Source organism: Uloborus diversus, chromosome 1 (assembly GCF_026930045.1).
Source record: "Uloborus diversus isolate 005 chromosome 1, Udiv.v.3.1, whole genome shotgun sequence".
NCBI lineage: Eukaryota > Metazoa > Arthropoda > Arachnida > Araneae > Uloboridae > Uloborus > Uloborus diversus.
In genome coordinates this window covers 140,341,533-140,361,487 of record NC_072731.1, presented here as the reverse complement: position 1 = coordinate 140,361,487, position 19,955 = coordinate 140,341,533, and the positions used below count along the sequence as shown (strand labels likewise).

The 19,955-nt window shown below is 32.8% G+C and overlaps 1 protein-coding gene across 1 annotated transcript in view; it reads right to left on the bottom strand.

Moving 5' to 3' along the window:
* Positions 1 to 19,647, bottom strand: part of LOC129221619 (nucleotide sugar transporter SLC35B4-like) — a 45,945-nt gene extending 26,298 nt beyond the window's left edge. Inside the window, exons 1-4 of the mRNA XM_054856145.1 lie at positions 19,551 to 19,647; positions 12,973 to 13,022; positions 8,081 to 8,162; positions 7,639 to 7,687 (exon numbers count right to left, since the gene is read on the bottom strand). Coding sequence (XP_054712120.1) covers positions 7,639 to 7,687; positions 8,081 to 8,162; positions 12,973 to 13,022; positions 19,551 to 19,631 — 262 coding nt within the window. The 5' untranslated portion in view covers positions 19,632 to 19,647. The remainder of the gene's footprint in view (positions 1 to 7,638; positions 7,688 to 8,080; positions 8,163 to 12,972; positions 13,023 to 19,550) is intronic.
* Positions 19,648 to 19,955: the final 308 nt, after the last annotated feature.

Here is a 19,955-nt window from a genome sequence, read left to right as displayed (position 1 = left end):
AGGACAGTCAAATGAAAGCAATAAGCAATCGTGATTGATCAAAAAAAAAAAAAGCTTGTATTTTCAGCATTTGGAACACAAAACATAAGCAAATGGAGCAGTTCCAAGAAAATATTTTAAAATGTACATTAATTTGAGTTTAGAGTTCAGTGATACAAACGCAAACTAATTCTAGTGTTGTTTCTAGTTTAAAAACGGTGACCCAATGGGGAACTCTTGGAAAGAAGCATTCCTTATCAAAGTGTATAGAACGTCCTTACATGTCTAAAAGGGGCACTGTTATGTCATTGTATTAATTAGTATCAGTGCTGGATTTACTCATAGGCTAAACAAGCTATGCTATAGTTTAGGTCCCTGCTTCTTTGGGGGCACCCAACTCTCGAAAATTTGCATGATTCAATCCTAAAAAGGAAAAGTTGTACTTTAAAAAATAGATTTCATTTTCATGTGCTTAAAAAGTTTGAAAATTTTGGAAATTTTAAAATTCTTCAAATGCGAGGAGGATGAGGGATACAAAAGTGGGCCAAATTCAGTTCTTTGTTAGATTCTGCATCAAAAATGTATTAAGCGTGGTCTTCTCGTTTCTGTAACATATTGCTTGCTTTAGATGTATTTTTGTGATTCGCATGTTCACATTTTGCTATTTATTTAAACAAGAATTCCGTATTTTTGAAGTTCTTTTGTTATTACTGTCTCTTTCTTTTCGTTTTCTGCACTACTTGTTATTAAAAAATACAAGGATTGCGGAACAATAAGTGTTTCTTACTAAGTTAGAACAATTTATGTAGAACTATACAATCATGTATTAACATATCACAGATTAGAAATTACAAATGAAGTGCTTTGAATATTTTGAATTATTTTAGAGACCTTCAAAATAAGTTAAAAAGTTTCTGAAACTGCTAGAAAAGTGCTTCAAATTTATTTCTTATCAAGTGCACTTTATGTATTTTTTAATCTTGGTCAATTTTCAGTCAATTCAGTGTTGTGTTTGTCAGTATGTTGAAGGGATGATAAAAAACTAACTATACACCGAAAGTGAATGTGAGCAAGTGACAATGTGTCATCGTTTCTCCTCCCTCGCTCTTCCTCTCTGTCGACTAACATCAATGATTTGTCGAACCATGAGCAATTTTTATTGTGTATTGTCTTACTTCGCAAAAGAGTATAAGTTAAAAATTTTTTTTTTTTTTTTTTGGTTTTCCTTTTTCCCCCCTGATGTTTTGGTTTTCCAAACTACCCTGTATAAGGCCTCAAAATGCAGAATTTTTTAATGTATTTTCAAAATTTTTCCCGAGTGAGATATCCCCGGACCCCCTAAAATTGGAATTATTCTACTTTCAACTCTAAGGAGGTTCCTTCATCACTCTCCTGATACTCCTCCTTCTCCAAAGGTCAGGGTTTATACTCACTTCGGATAAAAAAATTCCATGACTTTTTCATTACTTCATAAAAATTTTCATGACCTTGTTACACAAAGAGAATAGTACTATTTCATGTCTAACATTCCTATTATTTCTATGTATTGCTTGACTAAAGTCTTTATTTTCTAAAGCCTTCAACAAATTAAGTTAAACTCTGATAAATTTAATGCCTTTTTTAAGGAGTGGTTGAAATAAATTTAGTACAGTAAAAATAGGGGTCGGACCCAAACATCCAAAAAAAAAGCTAAACCTGGTGCAAATTGTTTATTACCCTCCCAATAAGAACAGGTAAAAAGTCCCACCCCATTGTGCATCGGGTTTTTGAATGGGGGGCATCTAAAAATTGTTGTTTTGGGTATTTTTCCAGAATTTTTAGAGTAAATTTAAAGTGAGAATATTATGTTATACTAAATTTAAAAGCATGAAATTAAAGGTGTTTGACCCCCAAGAGGGATGACATAACCCACCAATGCTACAGAGCCCCCCTATCCCCGTAAAACGAAGCAGTACCCCCGAACCCCCCTCCATACATTTCATATGGAAACATTATTTTATGCTAAGTTAAAGTTAGAAATCGAGTGCGTCCATCCTCCAAGATCGATGGTGCACCTCAAAGCTACAGCACCCCCCCCCCCCCCTCCGTCAAATAAAATAAATCCCCCCCCTTTTATTTCAAGTAGAAGTATTATTCCATGAAAATCTAAAATGCATTAAATCAGGACTGTCCACCCCATAAGAACATAGCTCATCTCCAAAAACAAAATTATATACTAAAATATTATCCTCCCCCCCCCCCCACCCTCTCTGATGGTGCACATTCGATTAAATAACCAGAAAAATTACGCTGACCTGTTTTTTTGCTTTCAAATGATTTCTCCTAATCTTGTAACAAAAAGTCAAGATGTTTTTTGGAATCTAGATCCTCAGCAAAATCGTTATTGTTGCAGCTATGTCTAACACAGTTTGAGCATATAATTGAGCACTTCAGTCCATTTTCAGACTTTCCAAACATTCACTATATCCAATGAACCCTTCAGAGCAAGCACAAGATTTGAGACGCAGAAAGTCTTCTAGAGCAGAAGGCTTGGCTGTTGTAACAGGACGCAGATTATATTTCTGTGTTGCTTTCTTTGCACCCATCAAAAATGACACAAGCTTTCTCATACTTACAAGTTACCTATACACTGCATTGCTGGAATATTTCCTTGAAGTTTACAGATCATTACCAAAAATATGACCAAGCAGGTATCTTCCATTTATTACATATGAGACAGTGAGAAGCAAAGGGATGTAAGTGGCAAAATTAAAAATTTGGAGATAACCAGTACAAATGGTTGGTGAACCTCTCCTCTATCTTGAGGCAAGATATGGTACTAGTAGACCTGGTAGTTGCTTCTATACAGCATGATTTAGAAAAGAAAATCAGTGAAAGCCTACCTATGATGTTATCTTTAAACGAGTTTTATTCAAAACTTGAAAATGTCCACTTACATCCCTTTGCTTCTCACTGCCTCATACATGACACCAGCTGTTCGTTCTGTGATGGTGGATGAACCTTTTGCTTCAGATAATAGCACTTTAACGATACAAGATTTCTTTCCTTCTGAAACCAGATTCATCGAATACTGATAGAGGATCAGCGCATAACTCGTACCAGAAGTTTTTAACAATTTGTTATTCCATCTTTACTGTTCATACCATTCGGTGTAAAAGATGGTTTGGGCTTACACATCTTTACAGATAGTAACTACTCTCGCAACAGAAGCTAAAGACATAACTGTTTACCTCCTTTGCAAAGAAATGCCACAAAATTGTTTGCCTTCAATATCCTTTGTACCCGTACGTTAAAGGTCTCATCGCAACTCACCTTATCATCAGCGAGCAATACCACTACCAACTTGAGAGGGAAGAAACTTCTGCGGGCTTTTGAAACGGATTGTGATTTCCAAAATGAGAGACAAAAAGGTGTAAATATTTAGCATTCTATTGTTGTATTGCTCATTGCTCTCATCAAGACTTGTTCTATCGTTGAATCACTACAGGTTCTAGACCACCTGAATTTGTCACTGCGTTAGATCGTTGGATAGCTGATGTTTTAGCTGATGTTTGATGTGATCAATTTTTTTTTATCGCATAATGTACTCAAAAGTTTGAGATAGTGTTGCAAGTATATGTCTGCATATTTAGCATAATTCACATAACCAGCTGCGTAAAAGAGAGGTAGTTCGGTGTTTGTCAATGAGAACCCCCACCGACTTAGAAGGTGCAGAATTGCAACATTGCCCGTCTCACTATTGGCCATTTTGGTTTGTCCCCCCTTACGGTGATGGCAAAAGATTGTAGAAAAGTTGAAGTAAGTTAATCAAGAAGTAGGGAAACTTTGGTCAATTTGGACTTTTTTTAAGCTGCACAGGAATTTTGTTTTCCAGCGCTCTAAACAGTTTAATAACTCCAATCACAAATAATTTGGTTACTGAGCTCGCTTAGATCTTTTAGAATTATCATTCTGACATTACCATATCATTGTGTGGCATTTTGTACTTCGGAAAAGTTTGAATCAGGGAAATTTTTCGTGAACTTCACTGCAACAGTTCATTTTAGAATTTAAATTCAGGGTCCCCCCCCCCAAAAAAAAGCGATGGCGCACCCCTTAAGTGTGACGGAGTATCCATCCAGAATAAAAACCCTCAAAAAAGAAAGAAATACCCCTTGAAAAAACTGCCTTAAAAATTTCAATGACGCAAAGCTGATCCATGAGCCCCCCCATCCCCCCCCCCGCCTGTGCACCCCCTGTAAATTAGAATTTTTTTCCGGTAGAGTTTATTATTTTACTATTACAGAGTGTGATTTCTGCGACTTTTGAGTATTTTTTTAAGTAATAGAAATTATTTTTATTTAAATAGAGGATTATTTCGTCCCCCCCCTTCCCCCCAAAACCCGACGCGCAAAGTGCTGGGACTTTTTACCCCTTCTTGCTGGAAGGGTAAGAAGTAATTTGCAACAGGTTTCACTTTTTTTTTTGGATGTTTGGGTTTGGCCATTTTTTGGCCTAATTTTACTGTACTAATTCGGATGCAACTGAATTACACTTTTTGAGTGGGTGTGGTAAAATCAAAAACATGCAACGCCACTACTACGCAATATAACAAACAAGAAGTGTTGAAAATAATGGTGAATTCAAAATTAATGATGTCCCAGCAGAAAAATCTCATTACAAAAAAAAATTATTAAATAAAAACAAAAAACCCGACAGTGTAAAAACAAAAAAAACTAAAAAGAATAATGTATAAGACCAGTTGTTTATTATGTTATTAAGTACTACTGAATAATTACACCGTTGAAATAGTTTTATAATCGTACACAGATAAGACAAATCATAAATTCAAAAGTAGAATAGAAGGATCAACAGTCGGTTCCCATTCCTTTCTAAATCAAGGAACCCCGTAAAATTTGAATGGGCCCTGGGGATTTATTTTTGGGAATTGGATTTATTTTTTGACCAATGCTTTCTTTGTAATTGTACATCGTGGGGAACTTCATCTCGTGGTTGAGATTTCTACCTTTTTGCATCTTGTACATAGTTTGATATTTTTGACAAGAGAAAGTTTTTTTGACATATGCTACCAAAGATTAGCTTGTTTTAAATTTTAATAAACGTATCAGCTTTTGAAGCCGAACTTTGAAATCGTACTTCACGAAGATTTGCATCTCGTGGCTTGATATTTCAATCCTATTGCGTCTTGTAAATATTTCAATATTTTTGGCACTCCGAAGTTATTTAATGACAGGCTGCCTTAGATAAGCTTATTTTATGTTTAATTTTAATAAATGGATTTATTTTTGGACCCATGCTTCCTTTGTAATCATACTTCGCGGGAAATTGCATCACATGCTTGAGATTTCAATCCCATTGCATCTGTACATATTTGAATATTTTTCACAATTGGAAGCTGTTTCGGAATAAGCTACTTTAAATCAGCTCATTTTAAGTTTTATTTTAATAAATAATAAATACCTTTATTTTCGGGTGACATGCCGACATTGCACACGTCATTAGCGAAAAATTACTTCCAGTGTTTGAAATTTCAATCCTTTTGTACCTTTCAAATGTTTTAAAGTTTTTGACAGTTAAAAACTATATTTTAAAAACTAAAAATGAATGAATTCTGTTAATATATTTATTTATTTTTGCAAGTTTTATTTTAATTATTTTTAGCTTATAGTAATACCACTCATCAGAAGTGAAAATTTTAACTTAACTTAAAAGTTTAACATCTTATCCCACTGTATTTCTTTTTTTTTTTAATTTGCCTTTACAGATATTGTTGCAAAAACATCTCAAACCTTGGAAACAAGGGATATTTTATAGAATGTTACAATGTCAGTAATGAAAAATGCTGTGCAGTGACCGAGTCACCTTAAAATACAAAAATTATTGGATACAATGCTTTGCATTACCTCTAGTAATGCTGAGGTGGAGAGAGTGTGGAGTTCGTACACGTATACATACATATATATATATATATATATATATATATAAAGATATGTGTGGGTGTTTGGCAACCAAAAATTTGAAGTGGCTACTGGCAACCAAAGAAAAATACCAGTCTACACGTCTACTTATGAACCCTGGAAAAATATTGATAGATCTGCTTCGATTTCACATCATAACTCCTCCCCCAAACCTCTCCATTTGTTAGATTTCTATTCTGCAGCGGTTGAAGAAGAAGTAATGACTTTAATCTGAAGTGAAATATGGGAAAGTCAGGTTCAATCATAGAGTAAAGAAATTACATAGAGAGGCCCTGCTGTACTAAGAAATTGAAGCTGGAAGTTGCACCGCTGTATCCCAAGATCCTTAGCTTCTTGCTGTATATCTTGAGAAACATTTTGATTCAAAGCATTCTATCACTGAATCTCAATTGGTTGTTAATTTAAACTTAGATATTGTTGCAAGTTTATGGGGCATGTTTTGGAAATTGCATTACAACATGAATTAAAATGTAAACCAATCCGCTACATGCTTTATTTGACTGTTATCATAATCCCACCCATAATTGCACCGCTGTATCCCATAATTCCGGCTTCAATTTGATCTCTTTTTTACCTTAAACGAGGCCTCTCCATGTACATTTCTTTACTCTATGGGTACAATAGAAATAAGGCTCTGTGGCTGCGTTTTTTGGGCGTAACTAACATCAGCACACAGTATCTTTTAACGTCATGAAAACTTTTAAAATCTGATTTTTAAGTAAAAACAGCATAAAAATGCACTAATCGGACCAAAATGTTAAAAATCAGTCTAAAGCTGACTTTACCCTAAAAAACTGATTTGGCGGGAAAAGTGGACCGTTTGGGAGCCCTGAATATGCAAAAGCTGGAGAAATTTAATCATAAAGGGTCGAGATATAAGGTTTTGAACCTTAGGGGGCCTTGCACTTACAGACGTACTACAAATAAAAAAATTGACTAGGGCACCGTAAGAAAATTCTATTCCTTCAAAGGGTGCTGCAGCTGCTGCTAGTTAAAAAAGTTTGAGAACCCCTGTTATAGAAGACAAAAGGATAGCCAGAAAAGTGATAAAAGGTATTTTTAGAAATAATTTTGGCGACAGAAAGCATGAGAAGGTTTTAGCAGGTACGTAGGACAGAAAGTGGAATGTCCAAACATTTTGTTAGTAGCCCAAACAAACAAAACATTAATAATAGATAAATTGAAAATTACACATGAGCTGCAACAGTTAAAGAAAAATGATGAATAAAATCAGAAAGTAAAAAGGTTCGAAAATAACATATTGTACTGCACTGAGAAAAGGGAAATTTGAGATTGATTAAGGGTTAAAAATTTGAAGACGAATGAATTTTTTTAAAAAATGCAATTTTTGTCACAAGTGCATTAATCCAATGTTCCAAACTGTTCACCGTTCAAAAGAATGGTGGTTCATTTAAGTGAACGAACGGATCCGTTCATTTTAAGGATTTGTTCTTTTTGACCTGTTCGTTCATGAACGACACATCTCTACAAAATACATGTGCAGAGAATAAAGTATATTACAGTTTCAGTTTAATATAAGTTTCCTGCCTCTAAAATCGTATGTGTAATGCAAATCGGAAAATAGATATATAGCTAAGATTTCTTGGAAAATCAGACAGATGAATTTCTTTTTTGAGGCGAAAAAAAGAGCTTTAGACCAAAACTGTTAAAAAGTACTTACCAATGAAAGATTGATTCTTTGGGGTATTAATTTCACTGTTTGTTTCAGCCTATAAAAATTTGAGAAAAAATTCAGATCAAAACCTAGTTTATGAATAAATTGTGTACTCTAGTAAAGAAATGAAAAAAAAAAAAATACAATAATAAAAATAAAATTGAAATCAAATATTGCACTTTAGTTTATATTCTCATTTCCCACTTAGTTTTTTTTTTTCTTCAAAAATCCATTCTACTTTCCTTCCAGAATCTAGAAAATGTAAAATAAATTGACAGAAAAAAGTAGGAATTTGTATCATCCGATATTTATTATCACAATTAATTATTCAAAAATTAATACAAATAGATTATGGAGTTGCCTGCCCAGGGCGGGATTGTCAAAATAGCAACAACTACACAAAATAGCAAGATCTGAATACAAGGAAAAATTAATAAAAATAACTTACTTTTATACGATAGGATGCCCAAGTTGCTAAAAATATGCCACAAGACACCATCAAAACCGAAAAATATTTTATGAATGCATACCTATTTTAGGATGTACAAAACATTTTTATGTAGCATAAGTTCGTTAAAATATCATTTGATGCAACTAATACTTGATTAGTGCTAAAAGCAATATAAATATTTATAAATGCAATTCCTTAAATACAGAAGTACTAATAAAATATTCACTTCACATCAAAAATGCACTTGAGAAGAACTGTTTCATCAGTTAATTTCCTTTAATTTGAAATAATAGCCAAGTAAGCAAGAAGAAAAATTAAATGATCATTAACAACTAGAGATATTAAAAACTTAAAACACATGTTTACATGTGAAAGGTACTGGGTAAAACCCTCTGTCAGTCCAAGTAAAAAAAAAACTAATTTGAAGAAAAATGATTCTGAATGTTTGACTGATGGGCTTCTCCCCTAGTACCACCTATTTTCAAACAAATATTTCAACTGACTTACGGAGTTTGCTTAAAAGATGATAGACTATTCGAAAAATATACTTCTGCAACCATTAGACTGCATCATTATTCTATTTATTGTAAAAGCTGACTGGTGGGGTTTTTCCTTTGTACACTTAATATGTATACAGTACAAGTGTGGATCAAAGGGAGGAGAGAAACTTTCAACTGACAATATTTTAGAATTGAAGTCCTATAAATGCAATTGTATGCCATCTTTGATGACGTTGAAGAAAACATAGGGTTTTCAACTTTCTGTAAAGCAAATTTTTTGAAATTAAAATTTCAAAATGGTAAATTTACATAATAAGTACATAATGAGTAGTAAGTTACCACCATAAAGAAAGAGCTATGGTAGAACTGCATGCAATATATCAGTCGCCGGATTATGAGATCCAGAGATTGCAGTTTGTGCTTGTTGTGGACTCATCCGTCTGGAAGAGTCAATAACTGAGCTAGGTACAGATGTCCTCATTGCAGCTGATCTTCGTAACTAACTGGCAGCTAAAATGTAATTGGCAGACTAGCGAGAGTCTGAAAGCAATGATGCGGTTCAAATTGAAAATTGAAGGTAGAAGCTTATGTCGCAGTTCTGCTTTGGCTTTGGATTAAGGATGGTAACTTATTGCTTATCACTTTACTTTCAATTTATGAGTTGAACCATACCATTGCTTGTGGACTCTCACTGGTGAACTAAATTAATTTTAGCTACCAGTTTGTTGGTAATCTCAGCTTCAGTGAGAGAACTTCTGCCTCCAGCTAGGTTATTGATTATTCCAAACTGATAACTCCATAACAAGGAGAAAACTGCAATCTCTGAAAGTCCTAGTCGGGCATCTGGGGTGTTACATGTAATTCTGCTATGGTATTGGTTATTGCAGTAACTTACTGCTTATCACCTAAGCTTTACTAGAGTCATTATTCTATTAGTAATTCTCTATTAGTGTTTGACTACATATTTAAGAATACATGTGCAGTGTATATTGACTATCTCTGTAAACCTGTCTTTCTACAAACAAAGAATAGGAGTGAATTTAAGTAAAATGTTCCCTTCTCCCCCCAAAGTTACTTTTATATTGCTGTTTTTTTTTTCTTTTCTTTTTTATTCCTTAACTCCTTTCATTTAATCACTGCTGTTGCAATTTAAAATTGCAAAAAAAAATATTTTATTAATATTCAAAGTGACATTTTTCCTATTTAGAATACTTAGAGGGGGTAAAATGTCTAAAATCTCATTAAAAGAGTAAAAATTCATTAAAAAAAGAAAAGAAATGTAGCAACAATTTAGATTTGGATATAATAATGAAAATAGTAAAGTAACTAAACATCAGATTTTTAAGCAGAATCCAGGAAAACTCAAAAATATTTTTAAATTATGCATCAAACATTGTACACTCTAAAAACAAGTTTTAAATCAAAATCTGATTTTGTATTGCGCTCCAAAGTTTCCAACACATATTTTGTTCGTAACTCTCTTTAAAAAAGAATAAACGTAAATTGGATTCAAGAATTACTAATGAAATAGACATTTTCCGCTCTGGTTCATTTAAAATGGGATTTGTTAATCTGTTTTTTTTTTTTTTTTTCTTTTTGCTACAATGATGAGGGAGGAAAACATTTTGGATAAATTTCAAGCTGCAGCTGGTCATGTTTTAGAAAAATGTACTGCAAAAACATGACAGCTTATTCTTTTGTTTTGCTGGGGATACAACAGACCAGCAAAATTATTAAAGAAAATTGGGAATCAAACAACTCACTTAATTTAAAGTTTTAGTTAATATTTAAAACCATAAACTACAGAAATAAGAAGTATGGTGATATTTACGTATTAATCACTGGGTCATAGCTCCCAGAAAAGCTGAAATGCTTTGTAAAATAAGCAGATCTGTACATTTGCGAACTTTGAAATTTAGCTTCAAAAAATTCTGGGCACATACATTGAAGTATATGTATTGTGTTAGGTGCTAGATCGTTAAAAATGTAGATCAGTGGATTCGGATTCATAAGGTTAAAGTTTAGATCCACAAATACAGATACAGAACTTAAATTTCTTACCTAATTCAATTTCGGTACAAGTGTAAAATTTGTCATGGAAGGTATTCCTGTCCCAGAATTGGTATTACTCCTTTAAAATTTTCGTCTATGGCTAAAACATAATCAAGAATATGTTTTTTTCTCAAAAGAAGTTTCTGCTAAAGGGGTATGGGGAGAGGTGGGAAAAATGGGACAGTGCTGCATTTATGCTAAAATTAAAGGTTAAAAAATATTTCTAGCTTGCTTGGTAGATGTAGAATGTAGGAGCAAGAGTTCAAAGCTACTACTGTACAGGCTGTCAATAGTTTTTTGCATTTTATTCCAGCATAAATGCAGCTGTGACCTATTCCGTTCGTCTTTCACCTACCGATAAAAATCTCACAGCTTTTTAAATGATAAACAGAGAATTTAATCTCACTTTTTTCGAAGAATGCTGAGAAAAACAAAAACGAAAAATAATTGAAGCACCAAATCAGGGTTAGTACACACTTCTTTAAATCAAAATCAAGGACTCATACAGTGGCTCCCAAAAGTGTTCGTACACCTACGACTTTCAATGAAATAGGCCCTTATCCATTACTTAGAATTAATATTTCGAAATGGGTATTTTATTATAAGATCTATGATCTATTTTGAACAAAGCTACATGAAATTTTTTAATAAAACATTAAAACTTCATATTTTAAAAATCAAAAACCAAAAAGTGCCGGAAATATTATCTCACAAAAGTCTTCGTACACTTTGAAAAAATGTCAAAAAATTAGTAAATAATTTAACTTTTTAGCAAGTTATTATTTAGTAGAATATCATGCAGTAACAACAACAGCTTTTAAACGTCTGGGAATAGATTTCATTGTTTTTTCTTTCTTTTTTTGTGCAATTTCTGAGTTAGTGTTCAGCTGTACTACGAGTCTTACTGTTTCTAGTTCGCTTTTCATTTCAATGGTGTATTTTCGTAATCTAGCCACCAAATATCTCTAAATATGTTCCATTAACTTTAAATCTAGCGATTGAGGAGATATTTCTAAGCTTAGGGACAAATTTTGAGGCACCAAACGCGAACGTGTGCTTCTTATTGTTATCTTGATAAAAAAACAAAGTTGTTTCCGATTACCAAATTTTGGGCTAATAGTTTAAAATTGTCTTTTAAAGTAGTTAAATGAACAGCATAATTCATTATTTCACGAAAAAATTCCAAATTTCCAAGTCCTGATGCTGAAATGCGCCCTCACACAAGAACACCTTCATCGTCCTGATTAACTGATCCAACTACGTTCTTAAGATTAAATTCCTCATTTTTTTCTTCCATTTACAATTATACAACAATTTAACATAAAATGTTGAATTTATTCTCATCTATAAGTAAGACGTTGTTCCAAAAGGTTTTGAGCTTATTTATCATTGATTTTATGACGGAAAGCGTAAGCTTACTGTTTTTCGCACAAACAAGAAAATTTCTGCGGGGTGAGATCCCATTTAATCCAGCTAATCAGAAACTTTGGCGAACAATTTTTGGTAAAAATTAAACGTAAAATGTTTCATTCAATTCTGCAGAAACTTTTTCAGTTTTTTTTAACTGTAAAATTCCGATCACGCTTTGTTAACATTGCCAGTTGACCTTTTCTTACCTTGTTTTCTATCCGATTCTTGTCTTTAAAGCATTTTATCAAGCACTTCACTATACAATGGCATAAATTACCAATTTAGAGACATTTCAAACCAATTTACGGCTGCTGTTAGGGAAAAAATCATATTTCGAATCGTGTTTGTTGTTTTTTACGCATACTTGCCAATTTAAAATAATAAGCAGAATATTAGAAAATAAATACACAAAAAATTAAAGGCAAATGACTTTATAGTATCATTAAAATGCAAAAATAGTAAAAAAAACCACATACGATAACATTAATTAAGAATTTATTCGAAAATATGTAAGTGTACGATGACTTTCGTGGCGTATCTTTTCTCTGTCTCTACGTTTTTTGACAAATTTCAAAAATAAAATCTGGCAATATTTTGAAAAAAAACTACTGGGTTTTATTCAGAATGGCATAGGAATGAGTGTGAAAAAAAATTGGACTTCATATTCGAATTCAGTTTTGCGTTATTTTGGTTTTACTACAAAATTTCAAGGTGTACGAACACTTTTGGGAGCCACTGTAAGGACTTATAAAGATTAAACCTCAAAAATAAGGAAGCCTAAATAGAACTAATAACAAATTTTTGCACACATAACTGTCATCGCAGCGAATTCAACCTATTGGAGCATAATGTATATAATAGAACATAAAAGATGGATTAACAATATTATGCAACAAAAACTCCTAAAAATGGACCTTATATACTTACTTTTTTTTGAGCAAGAATCTTCCCATAAACATACTTGTTACCAAGGAACCCTTTAAGAAATAAATTACAGAAGTAAAATAAAATGTAAACTAAGCCACCAAGTAACGAATGCGGCATTAAATAACATGAAAAGTTCAATTCAAATAATCTGCCAATTAAATAAAGAAATTTAAGAGTAAAATATTAAACTAACCACGTAATATGTGCAGTGTAAATTGACCAATTGCAGTGCATTACTTTGATGGTCAACTTATAGAGGGTGGTAATGTGAATTTTTTTTTTTTTTTTTTTTTTTTTGTCACTTCTCGCACCATGCATTCATTTTTTAACTGATTGAAACATTCTAAACTCGCTTTTATTTTTTAACATAACTTTGAAACAATAAATAAAAATGTTGTTTCAATATTTTTAGAGATTATTTACCAGAATGAAATATAAAGTATACAAATTTAAAATAACTGTAAATTAATCAAAAAAAAAAGTCTTACTGCTCATGAAAAATTACTTACTTGATATTAACAATTCTTGAGAATTCATATCCACTCAAAAATGACTTAAATTCTTCGTTTTATTTTTTCTTATACATTTGTAGCTATGATAATCTATTTTTCAACAAAATACCTCTTTATTGAAGTTTGGCACATTTTCTGCGACTTAATATTAGCCCAATGTTTTTCAATGGAAATATAAATATTCATAGTTTTTTTTTTTTTTTTTTAAATGTCTGGTTGCTTATTTGAGGCATAACTGATTACACTTTTCGTGCAATCTAATGCTTCAGCCAAGTGGTCAACTTACAAAGGCTTTTTACAATACTCTAAACCAGAGTTTTCCAACCGGTGGTTCATGAACCCATGGGGGTTTGCGAGAGTTATGAAGAGATTTGTGAAAAAAATATTGTAATGGCAGAATTTTAACAAATTTATTTGAGAAAAATTCTTAAGTTCAAGTGTTTTTTTTTTTTTGAGCAATCACGATTGCTTATTGTTCTCATTTGACTGTTTTTTGGGTTACGCTGATTTTATTTTCCCGCCAGCACCCTCTGCAGTATGACCGTCGACCGGCCGCCTCACGATGCTGCTCCTCTTGCGAAAACCGTGTCCAGATTGCGTCCATATCCTACACACACACACACATGCATACATATACACACCTACACACATACTCCTACACACACTCATGCCTGCACACAGACACAAACACACATGCCTACATACACACACACACGTACGCCTACACACACAAACGCCTGCATGCACACGCGCGTGTACATGCACAGCACTGCATACACAACTCACACACATGCATACATACACCCACACACATGCACCCACACACATGTGCCTACACAAACACACACGCGCATACATGCACACACACGCTCGTGATTGCGAAAAACATAATTTGAATTCAAGATGCCAAAAATTCAAATTAATGTAATTTTTTTTTTTGCGTTCATCCTTTATTCATTTGTTTCTTCCAAGGCTCGTGTTTTTACCTGTTTTTTCGAGCCCATGATACAATTGAAACCATACCCGAAAAGTTCAACTTTGAATACTATGTCTTCAGTTGAAGATGAAAATATATGAATGCTTTCATTTTCTCAGAAGCTTTTAACCAGAAAATTCGATTTAACTTCATAGAAACATTACATGGAGCATATGCAAACGCCTGCTCTAAGGCATCGATCCAAAAGGGGAGACATAACTCCCCTCAATTAAGCAATCAAATACAGCCTAGGGTGTATTTCAGAGACCTATATTTAGAAAAATTTGCCTCAGACTCCTTTTTGAACCCAAAATTACATGTTCACTTCCTTTTTTCCTATGATTATCCCTATCAAAACCAGGAGGGGGTTCCGCCATTGCCTGCTTTACCATTTGAATGCGAAAAGGAGCTAAGCTATCGTGCTTTTGGAGAACCGAAAATGCGCAGAAGAGCAGTCGTACTGCTGTTTGTTGCAATAATTTTCACAATACCTAAACCACAATTTACTTCTAACTTTTATTGATGAAAAATGGAAGGAATGGTTAGTAACCCCAAAATACAAGAAGTGTGTAAGAATATTTTTGCTTATGAAAAATTTCCTGGGTGAAGCTTGTTACAGTGTGAAGTGTACACAGTAAAAAAAATCAACGGAATTAAACTATGCAACTTGATTTACACTGTATGTAAAAAAGGCACTCATGAAATTTGTTCAGAAAGAGTTTCTCATAACAAATGGGCATAAAAAATATTTTGTTGGTAAAGATTACTTTTTATGTAATAATTTGAGTTAATAAAAGGGGTTTCTATTATTTTTCAAAAATAAAATGAAATAAATAATAACTACGCGTTTTATTCCGCCTTTTTTAAGAGCAAGAAAATGCTTCAGCACTTAAACGATTAACGTACGCAGTACATTCCTACCAAATAGCCAGACATATATTCCTCTAAAAAAAGATATAAATTTAAATGCTGTTCTAATTTTGTAGGGAGAAAAAAGATTACATAGTTAGTCTGAGACAGTTTTCTAAAAGGTACTTTTATAAATTATTCTTTAATTGACTTCTGTTTAGGGTTACAAATAAATGTACTGTTGTGTCAGAAAATACTTATAAAACTTTATATCCCCTTTTTTCAATGTTAAAAGAGATTTACAGCACACACAGAGATAAATACAGAAGCAAATTAAACGTTGAGAACCTAATTTAAGATTGAAACTGTCAGATATTTGAGTCAAACTTTGAGCTTCTTTATTCCACAACTATTCCCATTTAGAGCTTTTTTTTTTTTTTAAATAATCACTGGGTTTGTTATTTGTTTTTCATTCATTTACTAGTTATCATTTTAGTTTTTAGAAAGTATTTACATATTTTGGTACTATGATTTCATTTTTGTTATGAACTCTCTATTATGAGCGATATAATAATTAATTTACTTCTCCAGAATTTTATTGTATGCGTGACTTTTTTTTTCTTGTTACCTGTTACTCATTGTATAAGGAGCTCGCCAACTTCTTTTGCCTTTTGGAAGGGGTTTGCAAGGGGGAAAAGGTTGGGAACCTCTACTCTAAACCAAAGCTGATGAACATTAGGTTTCAAACAAAAGGGGTCAACTTAGACAAGGTTTTACTCTACATGAAATCTTGACTTATGCAAATTGTCTATAATTTTGCCTAATTTTTCACAAATTACAAATTTTAGAGTAAAGTGAATTCCTAGCTCACAACAGGAAAATAATTGGAAAGGAATTGTGGTGTTGAGTGTCGAGTCCGTTATACTACTAAATACTGATTTTGTGAAAATCAAGTTCCCACACTGTACTAGACTAAACATAGCTTTGTTAATGTATATAAACAATCACTCCATTTGTTCATTTTTTTAATTCCAAATATGAAAGTGATAACATATTGTGTCACCTAAGAACCCTGTTTCATTTAAATACTGAGAAGATAGATAGAAAAGAGAAAGTTTGAGGCAATTTAAGAAAAGGTACATATCGTAGCTAAAAAGACAAATGGGCAGATCTCACTTTGAGGCATTTTGCAGATAACCGATTTAAATATTTCCAGTTTACTGTATCACTTGAGAACCACCACCAGTGAGAGGGACAGCAACTTTTTTTACTATTTATTGTAGAGATACGCCCATTGGTCAATGGTTATGCTACACACTATATGTCTAAAAATGTTTGTGAGTATATGGCGTATATGGAGCATACCGTATGGGAACACCCCTCCTTATATCACTTCCATACTTCAGTAATATGTATTACCTACTAAAGCACTGGCCACTACCGGTGTGTTTCTCTACTGTTTAAAAATTTATTAGAATAACCATTTGAGATTAAGCAGCATAAATCATTTTCAAATAATAAATATGCTACTATTTACGAAAACATTATACAGATGGGTCATTCTCCAGAAAACGTAACTTTTGAACGCAAATATTTTTCAATTTCGAAACCTTTTGCTTTATTTTTTTTCATTCTTAAATGAAAGTGTTACCTACTAGAAGTAACCATAAACAATGGCCCAGCTAAGTTCCAATTATTTTACTCATAAATTAAAAAAAAATAATGCCTTGTTCATGGGGGAAAAAAACTTTTAATGTTTAAAAATCGAGGCCAATTTAGTATCAAAGTAGTAATTTCATTAATTGTGTAAATAATGAGCTATTTTAATGATTAGTTCTTCTTCTTTTTCGGCACTACAGCCTAGGGCAGGCCAAGACCGTCTCAATCAGTTTCCTCCATCCCGCCCTGTCAGAAACAAATTAATGATTAGTGGGGGGGGGGGAGAACCTAATATTAAGTTCTCCTAATTAAAGGCTCTTAAGTAGCAGTTATCCTTTTAGTTCAAATGTGTGTTAAAAAATAATATTTAGTAAATTTGAGAATATACTGGCAATTTATAGTTTTGGTAGAATGCCTAAGATTGATGTATTTCCCTTCCCTCAGTTATTTTCATCTCAGAAATAATGACATTGATAAGGTCTGTCACCGAGGTGAGATTAACGGAGGTGAGGAATTTTCCGTTAATATAGGCCTAATGGATACATCCAGGGAAATATTTTGCTTCTTCGTTGCTACAATCTACACATGTTAAGCACATGAAAACATGTTCACTTCTTTTTTTAGATTAATTTACATCCCTGAAATTCAAGTTCAAGGAATTGAGAAGTCACAATAACCACACTGAGTTTTTAAAGCAAAATCCATTCTTGTTTTTTGACAAAAATCTCACAATTTTTTTTTTATGACTGAAAATAAACAAGGGGGCTCCCTTGTATCAAGGAAAATAAAATTTGATGTCATTACTGTCATGTGTTAATGAGGGATGGCATTTTGTGTTTAGGTAATGGAGGTGAGAATTTATTGTGTGACATGACTCCTTATCCTACTAAAACCAACTAAAACACAATATTAAAAAATTAAATATACTTAAACAATTAGTATTTGAGACACTTGTGAAATGAATAATAAATAAATAAGTATATACTTTTAATTAAACAAATTATTAAGCAACATCTACAGTTGCACAAGGAGTGTGACATGCCACGGAGGTGAGTATTCACATGTTGTGAACCAAATATATACTGAAATAAAAATTATGATTAAAAAATTTCTGGCAGGTTTAAATAAAAATCATTGTTAAACGAATTGTTCCTAAAAGTTTTTCCTGTAAAAGGCGTGTGACAGAAAAGTTACTTTATGAAGAATGACCCAGATGCAAATAAAGCTCATGTGCAGTGTTGCCAGATTGGGGGAAATTTCCCCATTTTGGGGAAATCTGGTGCTCTCTGGGGAAATTTTGGGGGAATGGGTTTTGAGGGGAATTCTTTGAAGGAAAATTTTTTTCTTGTGAAAAACCTGGGGGAAAAAAAAACTTCAAGGAAAAAAGAATTTTTTTCGTATTTAGATTCATGTCAAGAAGTAGTAGTTACATTGTTTGTATCAAACAGCGTTGGTTTAGCTTTACTGAACTTTATGGAATTCGCATTTCACATTATGTAGAATATTATGCTACGGAATTCGCATTAATGTTCTTCGTGCGTACTGTTCATTTTCCTAAGCCGAGACTTAGCGCCAATTTGCGCATGCATTAGGTCTGCTGTGACTTTATCAAAATAGGGATTAAAACCCGGAAGTAAAAGTGCCCATCCTCAACCTATCGTTCCTTTTTTAAATGGAATCTGTCCTGAGTGGTAGTCTTCGCTTTCGAGAACGGACAGTAACTAGTTGATACGTGAAACGGGTAAAAATAAGTGTGATGAAGAATGTTCTTGGATAAATATATACAAAAATCATAGTTTAAATGTACATACCGAAGCAGAATAATAAATGCAAGTAGAAAAAAAAAATTTGGCTATTTCTTATCTCTCGGTCAGGCGCTTGTACTTATGACTAGTGGCACCTGCATGGCTTTGCCCATAGTAGAAAATTAAAAGGTCTTTCGGTTCCCCTCTATATTTACAAATAATGCATGATGAATTTCTCGCCAATTGGCTTGCCCACGTTACGGTTCCACATTATGATAGCTTGGTAATTTACTCGTCCATCTTATGATAATTTTGCTCGGAAAAGGTTCTTAAAATTGGAATAGAAAAAGAACAAAATCGGATTTTCGAAAAATCGCTTAAAGGTGCACACCCCCATGCTACAAACTAATTTTTTGCCAAATTTCATGAAAATCAACAGAACGATCTAGGCGCTATGCGCGTAACAGAGATCCTGACAGACAGAGAGATATCCAGACAGAGAGACTTTCAGCTTTATTATTAGTACAGATAAAGAAAGATATTGATAAAGACAAAAAAAAAAAAGCGAAAATGGGAAGAAAAAAAGTTGGGGAATTTTCGAAGAAAATTTGGTTATTTGGGGAAAAAAAAATTTTCAAGAGACAAAAACATTAGAGAAAGTCGATTCATTTTCTGAAAATATTAGTGGAAAAATAATTTTTGAATTTGGGGAATTTTGGTAGAAAACATCACTTTTTGGGGAAAAATTGGAAGGGAATTGGGGAAATCTGGATTTGACCATCTGGCAACACTGCTCATGTGCAATGCTAAATTGCAATAAAGACCACAGGTACTTACAGATTTAAAAATCATATGGAGAGGCATGGGTATGTTGAAATTCAGAGCCCAGTTATTAGCTACACTAACAGCAAAAAACATCACAACCAAAACAATGTAATTCCTGTAAAAGCAATTAAAAACACTTCATTTGCTATCATTACAAATAATAATATTTTTTATATAGCTGAACTCATTCTTCAAGTATATATTGCACATAGATTTTTAAAAGTTTACTAAGAGCATCCATTTTAAGGAATATGTTATTCATCATAAATTTCATTATATTTTTTTAACTTTCGCTGTGATTTTTGTCATGATTTCAACTTATAATGTAGCACGCATTAAAAACATAATTTGAGAATAATAAAAGCTAATTGAAGACACATAACAACATACTAACTATTAACCAGTTGGTTTAAGTTA